General features: G+C 36.1%; 2 protein-coding genes across 2 annotated transcripts; one reads left to right on the forward strand and one right to left on the reverse strand.

Annotated features, from left to right (window-relative positions):
- Positions 1-413: 413 nt before the first annotated feature.
- On the reverse strand, positions 414-797 carry K441DRAFT_536318 (uncharacterized protein; the record flags this gene model as incomplete). Its single annotated transcript, XM_067642407.1, has 2 exons — positions 414-628; positions 701-797. Coding segments are annotated over 2 exons (312 nt in total), but the record flags the coding sequence as incomplete, so codon positions are not given.
- Positions 798-17944: 17147 nt separating this feature from the next.
- Positions 17945-18492, forward strand: K441DRAFT_673175 (uncharacterized protein; the record flags this gene model as incomplete). Its single annotated transcript, XM_067650624.1, has 2 exons — positions 17945-18448; positions 18484-18492. 2 exons carry the CDS (start codon positions 17945-17947, stop codon positions 18490-18492), a joined length of 513 nt encoding a protein of 170 aa, XP_067509098.1.

Consider the following 18492-nt stretch of genomic DNA (forward strand, 5'->3'; position numbering starts at 1 on the left):
GTTTAAACTCACTGGAGATTGTGATCCTGCCCGTCCGCAACTCTAGAAGAGTATGAATTATTTCCGGTATATTCGGCTGCCCCTTAATTTTTACCTATCTCCTCCCCTGGCGCACCTGTAACGGCGTTTCGCCGTCTTTATAAGTATAAATATTAATATTCTGCGACTATTATTAGCCTAATATCCACCCTGACGAAAAAAAGGGCTTACTTTTTTACCTAACCCTTTGGGCCTTTGACCGGGATTATCTACTTTATAACTAAAACCCTGCTTCCTTTTGTTTTTTATATTATTCTTATTGTTATCCTTAAGTAATGGGTTAATTAAATCTCTAATTAACTCTAACTTAGCTGGTTATTTTAATTAGTAGATTTCTTATAGTGGGACTATTTCTTACGACCTTTTTCTAAACACTAAATGAGTATAATATCTCTTGTTTTTATCTTAAATAGGCGGTATCTTTGTATAAGATCCTTAATGTATAGAACGTGACTAGCAATCCTAAAGCCGCTTATAAATATAATAACCGTTCTATACTCCCTAAAATTGTGCTGTAATCTATATGGGCCTTTAATATAGATAAGGCCACGGTATTCTTTAATTTTTAATTTTCGTAGAGTTAGTTTATCTTGGTTGGGTTTATATGCCTAGAGTAGTTGTTTTATGAAGCCCCTCTTGGGCTGGATAAGAAGGGAGATACTGTTATTGGAAGGCCATTTAAATACTATAAATGGATGACGTTGCAGCCCCGAAAAGATGCTTATATTAGGAGCGGAAAGATATATATACTGCCCTGGGCCTCGCCTCTATGGCCTAGGTAATGTTATAGTAATATAGAGGCCGCTAAAGCCTTTAGTAATAACTATAGACGGCTATGGCTTGCCCTGTATATGGTTTTAAAATATCCAATAAGCTAGCCTATACGTCTGAAGGAGGATCTAAAGTCTAGTGCCTATAGTAAGATGGATTCTAGATATTATCTTAGCGGGGCTAATATAAAGCTATAGTGATACAACTATGGTAATAGTTAGGAAAAAGTGGGAGGTGAAAAAAAACTTATAAATAAAAGTTTGGAATAGTGGTAACAAAGTTACGTAAATTAAAATTAAGGCGGATCCTGCCTATATAGAAAGATGGTAAGCCTTATGTAATATATAGCGGCTCTATACCTATAATAATTCTGGTAATATCTAGACGATCTAGCTGGGCCCTATTGTGAGAGAGAAGCGTTATTATTAAATAAATCGCTCCTTAGATTAGGGTCATTAGCCCAATACATTAATGAACCTTTTGATATGTCCGAAGAGATAGATATAAACTATCCGCAGCAATACTGAAGGATCTGGGAAGAAGTAAGGCAAGATTAGCGGTGTATATGAGAGCCGCCTGAGTGCCTATTAGCGCAACGGAATTGGCCTTAATTGTAATGGCCAGAGTATTTACCGCGATATAAGTAGTAAACAAGATAATATTTACTAGAGTCACTCTTACTATAAAAAAGAATTCGCGCTAGTGGGTAAGATATAATCTTCCAAGTTTTATTATTATGTAAGAATAGATAATGTATTTAAAAAAAAAGAAAGTTAGGTATATAATTAAGAGCTTTAATAAGGAGCAAAAAATTATGTAAAAAAGAGGTAAGATAGCAATCCTATATACCGCGATAGCGTACTAGCTTGTAATTTCCATTGCGGATATTTTTTAGGTACTAAACTAGGAGCCGTTAATGCCGTTAATAAGTATATATATAACATTAGATTTTTGCGGGGTGTACAAAACTTATATTATAATGCGTGATGGGTTATAAAAACGGCCCCCTTTATTTAACTATAATATAAAATAAGTAGCCCTGGCGCTCTTTTAACATCTTTACATATATATAGCAATGGCATCTAGAAGATTGGCTTAAGAAAGTTTCTAAAAATGTAAAAATAACTTTATAAAGCGAGCTAATAAGATTAGAACACGGTATAAAGTAAATATTTAGATCTGTATCCTAAAGAATAGCCAATTATATACGTATAATTCTAGCCCTAACTAACTAGCGTGGCCTCCTTCCTAAGAAGATCTTGTAAGAGCTTACCCTGCTTTAATTTAAAAGTATATATTAGATTTTACTGTAAGTCTAGCAAAAGTAAGCAAGCCGCGTACCTATAAAGCGGCCTAGCTCCTAAGTCTACGTAGGCCTCTAATGCCAGAGTATATGCGGGAGGAGATATTCTTTAAGAAAATAATGGCAAACTTAGAGATGCTGGCGTAGTTAGACGGGAAAGTGGATAAGTGGCATAAGAGAACGTTGATAAGGGGCAGCTTTAGATAAGCGGTAAATAAGAAATTTTATTACATGAATAGTTAGTTTTAGTAATGGTAAAAGTTATTATAAATTTAGAGTTTATTCTATGTATTAAATCCTTACTGCCGTTGGCGGTAAAGCCTATATTATAATCACGGCATAGTAAGGCCACGTATGCGTTGCGCCCTTAACTTACCTCTACCTGGTATTAACTTTTGTTTTATCCTCCGCTATAGCGTTAATTCCTCTTGTGGCGCTTTATAGTAAATCCGCGGCACTCCGGGTATATAAAGGGTGGTTGTAAATATGGATAATTAATTATTGATCTTTAATAGAAAACCCTTTGAAAAAGTCTAAGGTTTATGATTTTTCTAATTTGTAATAACATATCTGTTAATTAAGAAGATATTTTATTACTACTAGAATTACGTTATACTCCCCTCCTAATCTATTATTAAATAGCTTTATAGCGACTAACCCTCCTCTAGTAAAGCTAATCGATTTTTACTGGAGCGTCGCCTTAGTAAACTAAAGGAGAGCACTAAAAGAGAATTGGAAGGTATTGGTTAATAGATATAAGGGCTGCGGGAATAAGTTAATAAGCTAAATTTAAACGTTTAATAAGCCGCACTTTGGCCGGTTGAGGAATATAAAGGTTAGAAGCCTAAATACCGCGAGCTTTAAACCAATACGTAGTAAGGCGCCAGAGATCCTATTGCTAGTCTCCTAGAGGGTTAGTGATAACCTTTAAGCGATAAGCATGTTACTAATACTATGTAGAGGTCACTTGGAAGCTTAAGGAATATCTTTGCATTACTAGTAGTAATGGAGATGGCCCTGAAGCTGCAGTAGCGCGAGAATAATGTATAAGGCTTTTAGGCATTATGGTACTAGCCGGATAGCTATACTTAAGAAAGATGGGGGTGGGGTGTTATATTAGTGGCCACCTGCAGAATTTTCGTCCTTGAAAACTAGACGCTAGTATAATCTTGCTCTTATTGTATATAAATGTATATAATAAGACTTATTAAATTATACCTATAATATCTCTACGAGTTATAATGGCTCCTAAAACTGCTACTACTAATAATAAAAAAGGTAAAAGGGTAACTAGTGGCACTACTTTTGGCAATATAGGTAAAATAGGATAATTAATAAGGTTAACAACTAGAGATAGAGGTAAGATTTAAGATGCTGTAGTATTTAAAGTTGTATCACTTTAACAGAGTCTTGAAGAATTAAAAGGTATAAGAGATAAGCTTATAGCCCGGTTAAATGAGGAAGATTTTATATGTGAAGATTAATAAGACCTAGACCAAGTCAGCGATAGGATATGTTAGCTTAAGAGTAATATTGGAAAGGTAGGACTAGATTAATTTGAATTAATGGATCTATTCTTTGAGAGTCCTAACCTATAGCAATCCTACGTAAAGTAATCCGCCCTATAGCAGCAGTCGGTCCTATAGCAGTAATCTGTTCTATAGTAACGTAACGCATAGCAATCTAATATAAAGCAATTTGGCCGGTTGGATAGGATTAAGAATATTAATGGGTTTAAATTAGAATTGAATAGTTTTAAATTAGACGATCTGTCCAAAAATGCTATAAACTTGATAGAGGAGGAGACTTACTTTAACGGCTATCTAAATTGGGTAATTTTAGGGAATTTTAGGAAAGATACCGCCCATAAACTCCTATACTAGGTCTTTGCTTATAGGGAAATTCGCGGGAATAAGATATATGCTGTTAGATATGGGGATGTAAAGCAATATAGTATAAGATGGGAACGTAATATTCCCTAGGGTAGCGAATCTATAAAAATACGTAATATTGGCGATAGTACGAAAAGGATAGCTAAAATACTTTATAACGAAAGATTAAATAATAAAAGCTAGGCCGTTCTAACTAGAGATAATATAAAAGGAGTAGTAACAGTCTTATAGGAAGGTAAAGATAGCCTAGAAAAGCAAAGTACGGAATTAATTAATTTAAAGATAAAATATAGGCTTATAATAAAGAGATAGATGCTAACCTTTATATTATTAATATTTGATGCTAGTTATATTACCTTTAAAGGTAAGCAACTTTCTTTAAGGCTTTATAGTTTTGAAACAAGAGCCACTATAAGACGTTTATGGGGGAGTAAAGTGGACTAAAACCTTTACGAAAAGGCTTATAAAATTAAAGAAGAATTTAAAGCCTGGCGTAAGGACTTTCTTATAGGTAAAGTTAAGGCTAGAGATTTTACTCTAGGATAATTCTATGGAAGTTTGATACTAGATTTATCCTTCTAACGGCCGCATTAGCCCTTATGTAGGTTAACTCCAAAATTAACTCCTAATCTCGGCCACTCTTAACGCTTAACTCTAATAGTTTAATTTACGACACCTATACCCGTTCCTTAGCCTAATAACAGTAAGTTAAAGAAGCAATAGTTTTTGGATTTTTTAGAAATATATGACCTTCCACTAAACCTAGCTAAAAAGGATATTCCTACTAAGTTTTAGGATTTCCTAGTTTCTTTCTAGAGGGCTTACTAAAATAAGCTAGGTTAATTATATTATGTAGCTTACGGAATTAAAGCGGTTATATCTATATAGCCTAAACCTAGCTAGGCGGTTTTATTAATTAATGCCGTTTATATTATTTAAAATATACTAGCCAAAACTAATATAGTGCGACTAAGTAAATATATATACTAAGACGCTATATCTCTATAACCAACTCTTATTTAGTTTGCTTAAACGAGTCTTTAAAATATAGTTCTTTGGAAGTTAGAATATTCTATATAGAATAATAGTATACTTTACCCAGTAATAAAAGCCTCTTAATATTAGTTAACCGACGTTACGTTAAAGTAAATGCTGATAAACTAGGCTTCCTTGGTATGTAATAGTACCTCTTAATATATCCAGAATTTAGAAGACGAAATTGGTATTCTTAGATGGGCTATTATAGAATTAACGTATAATTGGGATATTTATAAAGAACAACTTAAAGATCTTAAGTTACAGTCCTTTATAACGACTAAGGAGTTAAAGAGGAAAATTATAATTACTAAATAAATACGTTGGGGGATGTTTTTATTTTTATTTTTTATTATATCCGTTATATTTTACTACGTATAATACTACGCATATAGCCTCTAGGCTATAGTATTTAGGGGTTTATATAGCGTTACATTCCCTAAAGCATCTGCCTTCTTTATCTTTCCCTATATCTATCCTTAGGAGCTTTAAGAGAAAAGGACGTTAGGGGATATAGTTAGGTAGGCTTTGGCAATTTATTAAAGAGGTGGAAGCAATTAAAGTTCTTGCTTTACTTCGTTTAGGTAGAAAAGTTTAAAGCTTTTAATATATATTATTTCGCCTAAATATGCTAGCCGAGAAGTTCTAGATGGCTATTAAAAATCCACTCCTATTATTTCTTAGGAGGTTTTAGCGGACTACTTTAATATAAATAGCATCTAAAGCCTACAGACTATCCATTTATGGCTATGTTTAGATTTACCATCACGGTCATTACTGTTATATTTTTTAATAGCTTAAACACATTCTGGTGGTTGCTATGTCGTTTATAAATAGGTTTATATTGAATAGATCTAATTATATCCCTAGGGAAAGTATCTTAATATATATACGCTCTCCACGGCGTATATAGTAAGTTATAGCTATCTTTAATAAACCATTTATGCTAATAAGTGAAGACCTCTAATTTTAGACTACCTACGAGCAACTTATTAGCTCTAATTGCACTTCTTATACAGTGTTATAGGACAACTCAGCGTACTAGACTCTATTACTTATGTTTATGCGTCTAAATAGTAGTACGGAAGTCGTGCCGCAAGTTAGTAAAATGTTTGCGTAAGTAGCTCCCTAGTCTAGATAACTGGATTAATATCCTATTGTAGGTATTATTTTCTTTTTGGAGAAAACATTTAGGCATTTCTAGAGGGCTTCCAAATAATGGTAGGTAACTTAAGACGACGAAACTTTACCCTATAAGTTCCTAACCCGCTAAAATCATTTTAGACTATTAAAGATAAAACGCCTAAGGTACTAGCTTAGAAGGCGCTTAATTTTAACTATTTAAACTATTAAAGGAGTGCTGAAGGTGCTCTTAAACGCCATTACCTGCCTAATAAGACATTCTTAGATGTAAATTGCGCTAATAGTGTTCGTCTAAAATTAATATTTCCCTTATATTAGGACGGTAAGAATATAGATTCTCCTAACTATAAGTCTTATTTAGCCTATCCAAATCTTGTTATAGAAGGAGAGTACCTTATTAGGTTTTAAACTAAGGTTCCGGCACTATTCTATAAGATAATATAAAATACCCCTACTTACCGTAGAGTTAATAGTAATTTTGTAATAAGTAATAGCGATCCTATAGGTTTATATGGCTTAAGTATTATAAGAAGAAGGCTAAGCTATACTTTAGGGTTTAGATATTACGGAGACTTTATAACTAGGTAAAACGTAGGGTTCTTATAGTAAGTAGTTAATATTTGCACTAACCTTACTAGTCGAATTAAGGACTGCCTACTATTTTATATATAGTCCGATAAAGATATAGTAAAGTGCTTTTTGAAGATGCCAGATAAGCTAAAAGATAATAACTATACTAGGCTACGTCGTGGCCTCTATAGAAACGTCACTATCTAGGTAGGGCCGGGATATGCAAATTAGTTAGTTGGTAATAAGAAAATAGTTAAAAGCTAATATATTTCCGTCCCCCCCTAGAAGTATCGACCTAAATCCCTTCTTATGTATATATAGAGGCCCTAGAGCTATATTTAATAAATAAATTCTCATTCCTAATTGTTTGTTTAACAAGAGATAACCATACTAACAATTAGGTAGGTAATAAGAGGTTGTATAACTGTATATAAACTTACTTCTAGTAGTAGCGGGTATATAACGGGTGGGCTTTATCTCTATATATCGCGTTACTTTTTAGATAGGCTTACATTTTGAGCTTTATTTAAATTCTAGGGGGCCACCCTTTTATAAGAATATTAAATTATTTCTCCCTAGCAAGCGCTAGTTAAATAAATTTAAATAAAATTGTACCCTAGCGACTGATGGACCTAAAGCATTCTAGAAATTATGCAAATTTTATTTCTAAGTCTTCTCCTCGGCGTAATGGCCAAAGGAGATAATAATAATACTTAGTTTAATGTAGAGTCGTCTCTTATACATCTTAATAAATATATATACTTACTATAGTTATAGGTCACCATGTGTACTAGCTATGACGGGGCTAGAACTTACCGTTTTGACATTTTAGACGCTTATCTCTGTTTAAACCTTAAAGGTAATCCAATGTAAGTTATTCTATGCCAGCGTCTTCTATCACTAATATTCATTTGCTATAGAGGCGGGCCTTTCCTTTTATTCAACCTGGGGAATAATGTACTTTATAATCTTTACTTATAAGTTATTATAATATTATTATGCTATTATCTTACGCATATAGAATGCTAAATTATATATATTATAATGGAAACCGTAGCTAGTATTAGACAGCCGCTATAAATATAACTATAAATATTAAACCGTCCCCTAGACCCTAGTTATTTAGTAGTTTCTGTTATAGACGTTTAGGAGGGGAATCTAACGGGATAGACCCTAACTGTTAGAGCACCTTTTGTTTTAGCGTTTATTAAGTGCTAGAAACGTTAGCAGCTCTAATAGCATTTAGAAAAAATAAGTTGGTACTCCTCTACCACTTCCTACTTATCCTAAAGTAAGGATATTGTCAGCAAATCTCTATATACTAGTTAGTGTATTTGTGCCGCTAAGTATTACAGCACTAGCAGAACTTAGTAGAACTTTAAGGTTACGTAACTAAAGAACCGCATAAAAGAACCCTACTTCGACCGGCGCTACTCTTCTTCTCCTTTCCTTTCTCTAGCTTTAGATTCTCGTTTATAGACAATCCAATTATACAGGCTTACACGTCCCTTATACCGTACTCATACCTCAATTAACTAAGTCGCTAACACTAAGGTCCCTAGCAGCGCACTAACAATATACATTACTTATACCTAATACTATAGTAGGGTCTGTAACTATGCCGTATATAGTCTCTTTTCTTCGTAGTTTAATCTATATATAAGTCCTTCCTTTATAACCTAATTGTTTGTTTGACAATATGGCCCTTTCTAAAATAGGGGTAGCAGCGACTGGACGGGCGCTATCGCCACCGCCGCTATCGTCACCGCTATCACCTCCTGCATCCCGCCTAAATAGTTACTAATTTTCTCCGCCTAGAACACGTATCTATAGTCCTCTAGTAGCTATCTTCTTTAATCCGTCATTATATTAGCATCTCTAGGACCACCCTTTAACTTAGTTACTGACTTAGTCTACATTATATATATATAGTCTCTTTTCTTCATAGATCAATCTACACACAAGTCCCCATTTTTTGACCTCATTTTCAGTTCGATATAATTTCTTCCAATATTCCCCCCAAAGCTATAGAACTCCAAAGAGCGTAATACTATAATACCTTAGTAGTCACCTTAAGGCTAGCAGGGTGTATAGACATAAGTTATTTATTAATAAAAACGATATAATTGCTAGCTTTAAGCATCTATATTAAATATAAACCCAGCTTAGCTATCCTAGCCTTCTATATCTAGGCTATCCTCTTCTTCCTTATACACTATAGGAGATTTATAGTAACTTTCGGTAGCGGTGCTTTTATACTTAAATACCTCGCTAGCGTTAAGAAGGTTCGGTAAACCGAAGGTAGCTTTGTTATAAAAAGGTGGCGAAGGGGTCCTAGATCTGATATTACTACTTTCTTCTACCTAAGTAAACCAGTTACGAAATCGTTCTATACGAGGACATATTTAGTGGTTTTTACGAGGACGGAAAGGTTCCGAACGCGAAGCTTTCCAGATAAATATAAAAAGGCACATTTTAAATAACCGTTTATTTCCTCCTTAGAATGCCTAGTAAAAACTTTAAGTATATATTAAACACTCATTTTTATGCTCCCCCTAATTTCTTATTGCCTGAAATTTTTTTAACCCCCAGTACTTTAATGAGGCAGCCTGTGTTATAAAGAGTTTAAAAATATAACTTTACTATATTTTAAAGCTTTTAAGATAAAGAGCTTTAAATATTTACTGTTCTATCTAATTTTAAAAGTTATTGTTGGTATCACCCGGGGGGTACTGCAATTGCAATATAAGGTAACAGGTTCTTTTATTCATTCGTGTCTTCCGCAGAGGATCATAAGGATCGCGGTGCCTAAATAGGGGGCTGATAAGTCACCGTAAGGATGACTAATCAAGAGACATGACCACGTAACCTCTACTCGTACAGACCACTGGCGACATTTACAAAAAGGAAAGAAGGTAAGAAAGTACAAAGGAGTAGTATATAGGTCGACAGGTGCTCGGGGTAGTAATCGCGGATGTTTTGGGTATTGCGAATATTGCAGACGTTGCGGATATCGTTACGGATATTGGCGGATATCGCTACGGATATTGCGGATATCGCTACGGATATTGCGGATATTGCGGTGGAAACAGGTAGGCGCGTACAAGGTGTTTACCGGGGGTATCAACCGAGGCATTTTGTAGTCCTATCCATCGTCATCAAAATGACAGTCAAAGGAAGTCGATATCGACAGTAAGGTCGGAGAGGGTCCTTTTCGTCACAAAGGTAAGTGGCGCTCTTGCCCTTATCGTTGCTTACTCCTTATTTTGCCAACGTCATCGCGCCTTGCTGTTACTAGGCAGGCTCTCGTAGTTACCAGGCTCTATTGACTAACTACGGTGAGGGCACATAGGCAAGAGGGCATCGTTGTTTATAGACGTGACCTTTGCTATATTCTCTAAGCGGGGTGTCAATTGGTATTGGTCCGTTTGAAGTCATAAATGTGCTTATATACCATAGTCCGTCGTAGAAGAACATTGCCCGGCTTAGTGGTAGTCGGAACTATGCCTTGTCTGAATTCGTTCGTTTCTATTTTATCGATTATCTCGACCTCCAGGTAACTGGTTAGGATCACGCGTCTCTTGAATCCTTCTCTTAATTTTTTAGCGCTTCGTCTAATCTGTATCTACGGCTAGTGTGCCTAAGCGTTTGACCAACAAGCTCCGCGTTTCTTACGACAACGAAGCCACGTCCTGAGCGTTATTGCTGGTAACGATTATATTGATGAACTTGGTCAAGACGGTCCGGTCGGTTGGTATGCGACGGTCCAGAAAAGAATAGATCGTCCGTAGGCTGTAAGTACTCGCCATTAGCGGGTTGTCCTATGGTACCATGATCTCCTCACATAAAGTGACAATTGACGGATCGTAGGCTGTCATGCGAGGCCAGTGAGTGTGGCAGGTGGGTTCGATGCAAAGCTGGCCTGGCAACAGCCGAGCATCTTAGCCATAGCGACGCATAAGCTTGTTATGTAAGGGAAATCGTCGTTACGGAGGTTAGCTCATAGACCATGCCTGTAGATGACCGGAGGGTCGTTGAGCAGTTGCTGTAGACAGTCCGCCGGTAGACTTGCTTTCATTTTTTTCATTATAACTCCTTAAGGAGTATCAGCATAGATCCACTTGTCAGAATTCCACGCTTTAGTATGTGCGGTACCTGTCAAAATGGTTACGTACGTGCCATTAAAGATGCTGTCAAGAAGGTGGTGTAGGTTGCCTCGTTCTCGTAGTAGATAGTCCATAAGAGCAATACCACGTGACATCGATCGGAAGCCTTTAATCTTAGCCTGCTTGCGTATACCTAACTCTGTCACAAAGGTCGTGAAGATCGTAAGCTTGCGGTCTGATAGTCTGTCATCACTCTCCGCTGTATTGCATTACACTTCCTCCGTGTAACATCTTGCTAGGGTGCTAAGTCCTGCCGTTAGTTGACGTGCGGTTTGTGACTTTTGTAGGAGCCGTGAAGTTTGTAGGGGGAGTCGTGAGCGTTCGTAAGAGGGAACCGGAGACGTTCGTAGGGGAAAGCCGTGACGTCCGTTAGGCGAGGGAGCCTCGGCCCGTAGGGACGCGATGGTCATTTGAGACACCTGGGGTTGGGGCAGATAACGTTAAGGGGGTTGATGAACGTATATTTACAGACGACGGTTAATAAATTACGAATTGAAGGATCCCTTCGTTGTCGATGTACTAGTTGAATTCTGCATCTGACGCATGTCCGTAACGGTCGTCATGCGTGAGCGACGTCGTACAGTGCCTTGTGGTACTGTACTTGATTTTCTTGTCAAAGACCCATACCCCATTGCGTCGGAGTAGTTGTTTGAGTCCGCTTAAGTGTAAGCTCTGTTGCGTCTTTAAATGTCCTGTACCGTCAAAATTACCAAACAGTCCTCTTGGTATATTGATTCCCATAGGCTTTTGTCCCTTAAAGTTGTACTCAGTATACTCATTGATTTTGAACTTAATATAGCTGGTAATATCTTCTGCGGTGGTCTCATTAGTTAAGGTAATTCCGTTGCCCCAGTTTGGACGTTGGGTTCCTGTGTCAGACATAATTGACTTGGCGTAGATCGTGGTGTAGGTCGTAGTGTAGGTAGGGGTGCTGCTAACGCTGCTAGGTGTACTGGCGCTCAGTAAAGAGGTCGTACTGGGTGTTGATTTTGCGTGGTGGACGCGAACCGAACGAAGGCCTTGGTAGGAGTCGGTTCTTCTTAGCAAACGCGACGTGATCGACGGGCCTTGGTAGGAGCGATCGCGTGTTGTCTCTCGAGTGGTTTGTTTTGCGTGGTGGACGCGAACCGAACGAAGCCTGGTAGGAGTCGGTTCTTTTGAGTTCCCAGAGCCTAATCCGGAAGGGTTCTCCCTTAGCAAACGCGACACGATCGACGGGCCTTGGTAGGAGCGATCGCGTGTTGTCTCTCTTCGTAATAACACCTAGCTGATCTGTGATATCACTGATCAGTGTTGGTATCACCCCGGGGGGTACTGCAATTGCAATATAAGGTTAACAGGTTCTTTTATTCATTCGTGTCTTCCGCAGAGGATCATAAGGATCGCGGTGCCTAAATAGGGGGCTGATAAGTCACCGTAAGGATGACTAATCAGAGACATGACCACGTAACCTCTACTCGTACAGACAGTTATCTTTACTAAAGGAGGCTCGTGGGTAAGCTAATAAGTCTAATCTTAATTATGTAGCTAACTTGATGACCTTATTAGGTAGATAATATTTAGAAAATAACTTCACAAGGCTAAGGTATAGGAGATCTAGGATATATACGTAACTATAGTAATATTTTCACTCCATCTTATAATAAGCGTCTAATTTTATAGCTCGCTGCTACGCAATCCACACTATACATAGCATAAACGATTCCAAACCCTTCTGCGGGCCACTTTAACAATATTACTACTAAGCCGTAGGCTTTCCTAGACTTTTAGCTAGTCCGGGCTCTCCTATTTTTACTTAGTACTTAGAGAACAGAGCCGTACTAGCACTACTAAACATTATAGGAAACACGTTCTGGTTTAGGACACAGAGACCTAATATTACTATTTATAACTCTACCTCATTAGAGGAGATTTTATCTTAGAGAGAAGCCCTAAAAAGAGGGAGATATAAGGCCATTCTAGCTTCCTATTATTAGATACTAATATAGCAAAAGTCCTAGGCAGTAGCCTATTTAATAATAGAATGTGCGGCTTTGGTAACAATACCATGCCTTATTATAGTACATTTACTATCCCCCCTAATACTACTATTAGCTACCCCTATACCATATATTGGCTTTAGAACTTTTTAAGCAAGCTTGGAAAAAATACTACATATATAGAGGTAAGATTTCGGTAAGCAACTAGTTTTATAGCTAATTTGGAGTAGTTCTATACATCTTACATAGATATTAATATTGTAGCGAATTAGATAGCTATACGTTTTTCACCTTAATAAAAAGGCTAAGGCAAGGCAAATATAGTTAGCCCCGTAACTTAAAGCGAGTAAGTTAATTAAGGGATAACAAAACTCTCTAGCTTTAGATCTTTGTTAATAGACAATCCAATTGTATAGGCTTGCATACATCCTTCTTACTATACTTATACCTCAATTGACTAAGTCACTAACATCGTAGGTCTAAAAAAGAGGGCTAAAATTCTAAATAGGATTGCCTCTACTTCCTTAATCTGTAGGCATTCTATAAAGTAGTTCTAGAGTCCAAAAACAGTTAGAATAAAGAAAAGTAGAATAAATTTAAACATAATTTAAGGAGTCGTAGAAGATAGTACAGTTGGTAGGGTGTGATGGTGCTAGAGCGCGTCACCTGCTACTTTGCCCTTTTCTAGGCAATTTGCCGTTTTCTAGGCAATCTGTTAAATCCTACTATATTCTGCCAAGTTGCTATTAGCTCGCTTACTACTAGCGCCTTAACAACCCTTTATATCTTATCAGTCTCTACCAGTCTTTTTCTTCTCCTTAGCTTAGTATTTTTGTATAGTAGCAATCTACAAGCTTTGGTTTAGAAGCATTTATACAAGCCCGTTATATAGGGAAGCTAGCTAAGTAACTTAGTGCCCACCTTATATATTTGGTAAAGCGTTAGATCTAAAACACACGTATTTAATAGCGCTAATAGTAAGCTTTTGTAAATACTGTAACGCTTTATACCCTTATAAAGCGTTATAGTACTTATAAAAGCTTACTACTAGCGCTATTAAATACGTGTGTTTTAGATCTAACGCTTTACCAACTATCTATAAATATTATTGCTAAAAAGGCAGCCTAAAAACGACCTAGCCGAAATTTACTATCCCTTAACCCGCCAACATCTAGGTTAAGGGATAGTTGTGTAAAGTTGTCCTCCCCCCTTTTAATAATCCCCTTATTTTGCTAAACGCCCTTATATATAATAGCCTCTAAAACATAGGGATTTCTTCTAATATTAGGAGCGTGGGAACCGCTAACCTATATTATACTTTGGTGCTGTCCTAGTCCCATCGTTATAGAGGATACTCTTTAAAGCTACTACTATTCTCTCGAATCTCGGATAGGCTATAGACTTATACTAGGCGGAACACGTCATTATAGTTATTATCCAGAAGAAACAAAATGGCCATTTCCAATTACTCGTGCCCTTAGGGAGATGGAAAATCATTTATTCAAATCTCTAGATCTTAGCGCCGGGGCTACTATGCTAGATATGGGTTGTAGAGTAGGATACGTTACAATACGTATAGCAACAAAAGGGTTACGCGTTTTTGGGATTAATGTTATTAATCATCACCTTATTAAGGCGAGTAAGAACATTAAGGTAGTAAACCTTAAACAGCAAATATCTACCCAAAAAATGGACTACTACTCTCTAGATAGGCTTCATAACAATTTAATTAATGGAGTTTATACTATGGAGATACTTATATATGTAATAGATCCTAAGCAAGCTTTATAAGAGTTTTACTAAGTACTTAAGCCAGGTAGGTCTATTGCGCTATATAAATATAATTATATTAATTTCGATAATACACCTAAATATTTCGTGGATGCTATAGATAAGATTAATACCTTTGTATCTATGCCAGCAAATAAGGAATTTAAGCGAGGAGTTTTACTGTAATGGTTAGAGAATATAGGTTTTTAAAATATAAACATATAAGACTTGTTACACAATATTAAACTAATATTCCGTTTATTCTTTACTATTGCCTACCTACCCTTTCTAATTATTCGTTTTTTAGGCCTTAAGAAGTCGTTTATTAACACTATTTCGGGTATAAAAGGTTATAGGGGGAGAAGGTTTTAGAGGTATATTGTTATAACCTATACGAAGCCTAATAATTCTCCTTAAGGCGAATTCTGCTCTTTTAGCGATTAGCGTAAATAAAATTGTCTCAGCAAGTCTAACGCTAGGGTATTGGGTATCGTCCAAACAACACTTTAAATTGAAAGAAATCGCAAAACTATCCGCATTGACATATATATAGTCTCCTATTAAACGGACTTATATTTAGATTAATCTATAAAGAAACAGAGACTATATATATATAATATACAGGGTGGCTAATTAATTAACTCAAGGGCGCCGATTGATTGAGTTAAAGGCTCACTTAGCGAAGGCTTTAGTTAATTAAGTTAAGTTAAAGTTAATTAAGTTGGTGGACACTAATATCAACCTTAGAAATAGGCTATAGAGCCCCAGAACCCTAAAATAGCTGAGTACTAGGGTATTCAACCACATTTTAATCAACTTAACTTAACTCGGCTTTTTAAGTTAATTAATTACTAATATCTACAAACTCTTGGTTAATTAAGTTAGTAGTAGGTAACTAAGACAGGTAATAGGCGGCAACTAAGACAACTAGTCTTAGGTCAATATCTCCGTTTCTTTATAGATTAATCTTTATACGAGTTTCCCTTACCTAAACTTCTAGTTCGACACGTCGGCCTTACGAATAATCTCTTCTAATCTCTTCCACTATATTATCTATGTGTTCTTCTAACGACTCAAAAATATATACACTTCTTAAGTCCGGAAAAAGGCTGCTATATCCTTTAGCTAAATCCAGAAGGTTAAAGAGGGTATGCTCGTTATAACTATTAATCCTAAGTAAAATTGGATCCAGTCTAAGTGGATCACTGTCCTTAATCACCACTCTATATCCTAAGAAGAGCCGTTAAATCAATTTCAAGCGTTGTAAGCTTCTTAAAAGCGTACAAATCACTTAAAGAGCATTTTAGGTCAGACCTATATATCCTACCCTAGAAACCAGGATTATATATTAGTTCTATTTCTGTAAGTTCTATAGGATTAATATAGCGTATTTTAAATTGTCTTAAGTCTTTCCAATTATTAGGTCGAGATACTTAATATATACCGCAAGATCCGGCCGTTCGGTAATGGTCTATATAAAGGAATATATAATAGAAAGAGAATAGCTATTAATAAATTTCCTATACAGAAATGGCTGGGACAGTTTATGGAAAAATTTTAAAACTAGGGAGATGCTGTAGAATGTTAATATATCTTGTACATATGCCAGGATAAAGAAGTATTAAACTAGATCGGATTTCCTTACCACTATCTTAATACTGGCTTTAAATCTAAAACCCTATGTTTTAATACCCTGCTCCTTACCTCGTATGTTTTATTAAATGTCTTATTAAATGTCTAAATACCTGTTTCTATTACCAAATGACGACGTAGTCGTCATTCTATTTATAACCTATTTGTCACCTATTTAGTGTATATATAGAGGCTCTAGAGCCCTCTTTAATAGACAGAGTTCTTATACCTTATTATCCGGTCGACAAGAAGTTCCGTTGCTAAATCTTGTAGATTAGCTATAATATTTTTCTAAAAGGAAACCAAAAGGAATTATTAATTAACTCCACGGAATCTTCCTTCCTTTACCATTTTATACACTACTTTTGCTCTTTTTTAACCGCTTTTGAGCCTGTGCTTACGGTCTGAGTTTAGTTGCCGTAAAGGGCTAACATTATAAGCCCAGAGTTTAAGACGATCGTATTAATTAGAAAATTCGGCGCGGAGGTCATCTACTTTATTTCCGCTGTCGTTTTATATAAGGTTATAAAGGCCTTTAGTACAAGCATGGAACGTTTCTTTAAGAGTTGTCAATTGTGAAATAAAGAACTTGTGTAAAGATTAATCTACGGAGAAAATGACGCTATATATATACGTAAATAAGTAATAGGCACCCCTAATCTAACCTTAATATAGTAGTAATCGGCACTAGGTTAACAAGAGTGCTGCCTTAAATCGATATAATCTACGCCTGGCTCCTTAGTAGATATAGTAGAGTACAACAGCAAGGCAGAAAAGGTAGACGGCACACTAGTATTTTTTATTAGGGGATCGATTCTAGAAATGGGGGGAGCCTAAAAATAATGAAAATCCTTTTTAGCGTAAATTAACTTAGGGCTAACTATTATAAAACTGCCGTCCCCCTTCTTTAATAGCCCCCTCCCTTTACTGGACCCTTCTTTTATTTACTTCCTATACTTTTATTATATGCTTTTAGTTTATTTATATATAATTTATACCTTAGTAATAGATATCTAAATATTAAGACTGAAATATCTACCTTTAAAAGCTATACCTTTTAAGACGGAAAAGCTTAAAACGGAAAAGCTTAAAACGCAAAATAATCTAGTAGACCGCTTCACCAATGGAGGGCTAACAAGAAGGGAGCGCCTAGATATATTCTAGAAAGTTATAGATAAAGATCGCGCCGGGATACTTTAACACAAGAGAGCTTTTAATAAATTCATTGACGCTTCTATACTAGAACTAGGGCACGCTGGTTATGTAATAAATCTAGCAGGGACTATTAATAACTATGCTTTACTTTAGTTACTTTTAGGATTAAGTAACCGAACTTAAGTTTTGCAAGAAACAACAGACAAGAGTAAGACGATAATTTTTAAAAGTGTAGAGACGTATAATGCAACCAATAGCATTCCCGAAAAGACGATATCGTCTAGTGGTAAGTATTCTAGCGGTTTGCTATCTTCCGCCCAAATATATAGCCACTGCGGTTTAAAATACGACAAGCTAGGACATATAATTTACGGAGCTGGTTGCGGTAAATATACCTAGTGCCTGGAGTGTAAAGATAAAGATTATAAGGAATGCCCTGAGGAAGACGAAGATAAGAACGTTTAGTAGAAGCTAGAGCCTAGTTATGAGATGGAATCTGGTAATAATAAAGTCGGTAATAAAGTGGCATCTGGTGATGAATTAGATAATGAAGTGGTATCTAGTAATAAAGTGGGTGATAAAGTGGGTGATATAGGTAATAAAGTGGGTGATATTGGTGATGAAGTGGATAATGTTGGTGATGAAGTGGATAATAAAGTGGGTGATGTTGGTGATGAAGTGGATGATGTTGGTGATGAAGTGGATGATGTTGGTGATAAAGTGGGTGATGTTGGTGATAAAGACAATGAAGTGGGATCTAGTAATAAAGATAAAGAGGATAGTAAAAAGGTAGATGGCGAAGACAAGCCCGAAGAGATAAGTATTGATAAAGAAACGACGAACCTCTTAAATATTAAGCCTAAACCTCCTAAGGCCAGGTTCTGGATTAAGGACGCGATAAAAGCCAAGTTTGGACCTAATACAGAATATACCGCGAGTATTATTGTAGAAGCCGAAAATAGTAGTATTAAGAAGATTATTATAGCAAAAAATGTAAATAGTAACTGGAATTGGTATAACAAGACTAGATTACTTAA

This window comes from Cenococcum geophilum (genome assembly GCF_001692895.1).
Source record: "Cenococcum geophilum 1.58 unplaced genomic scaffold K441scaffold_3, whole genome shotgun sequence".
NCBI lineage: Eukaryota > Fungi > Ascomycota > Dothideomycetes > Gloniales > Gloniaceae > Cenococcum > Cenococcum geophilum.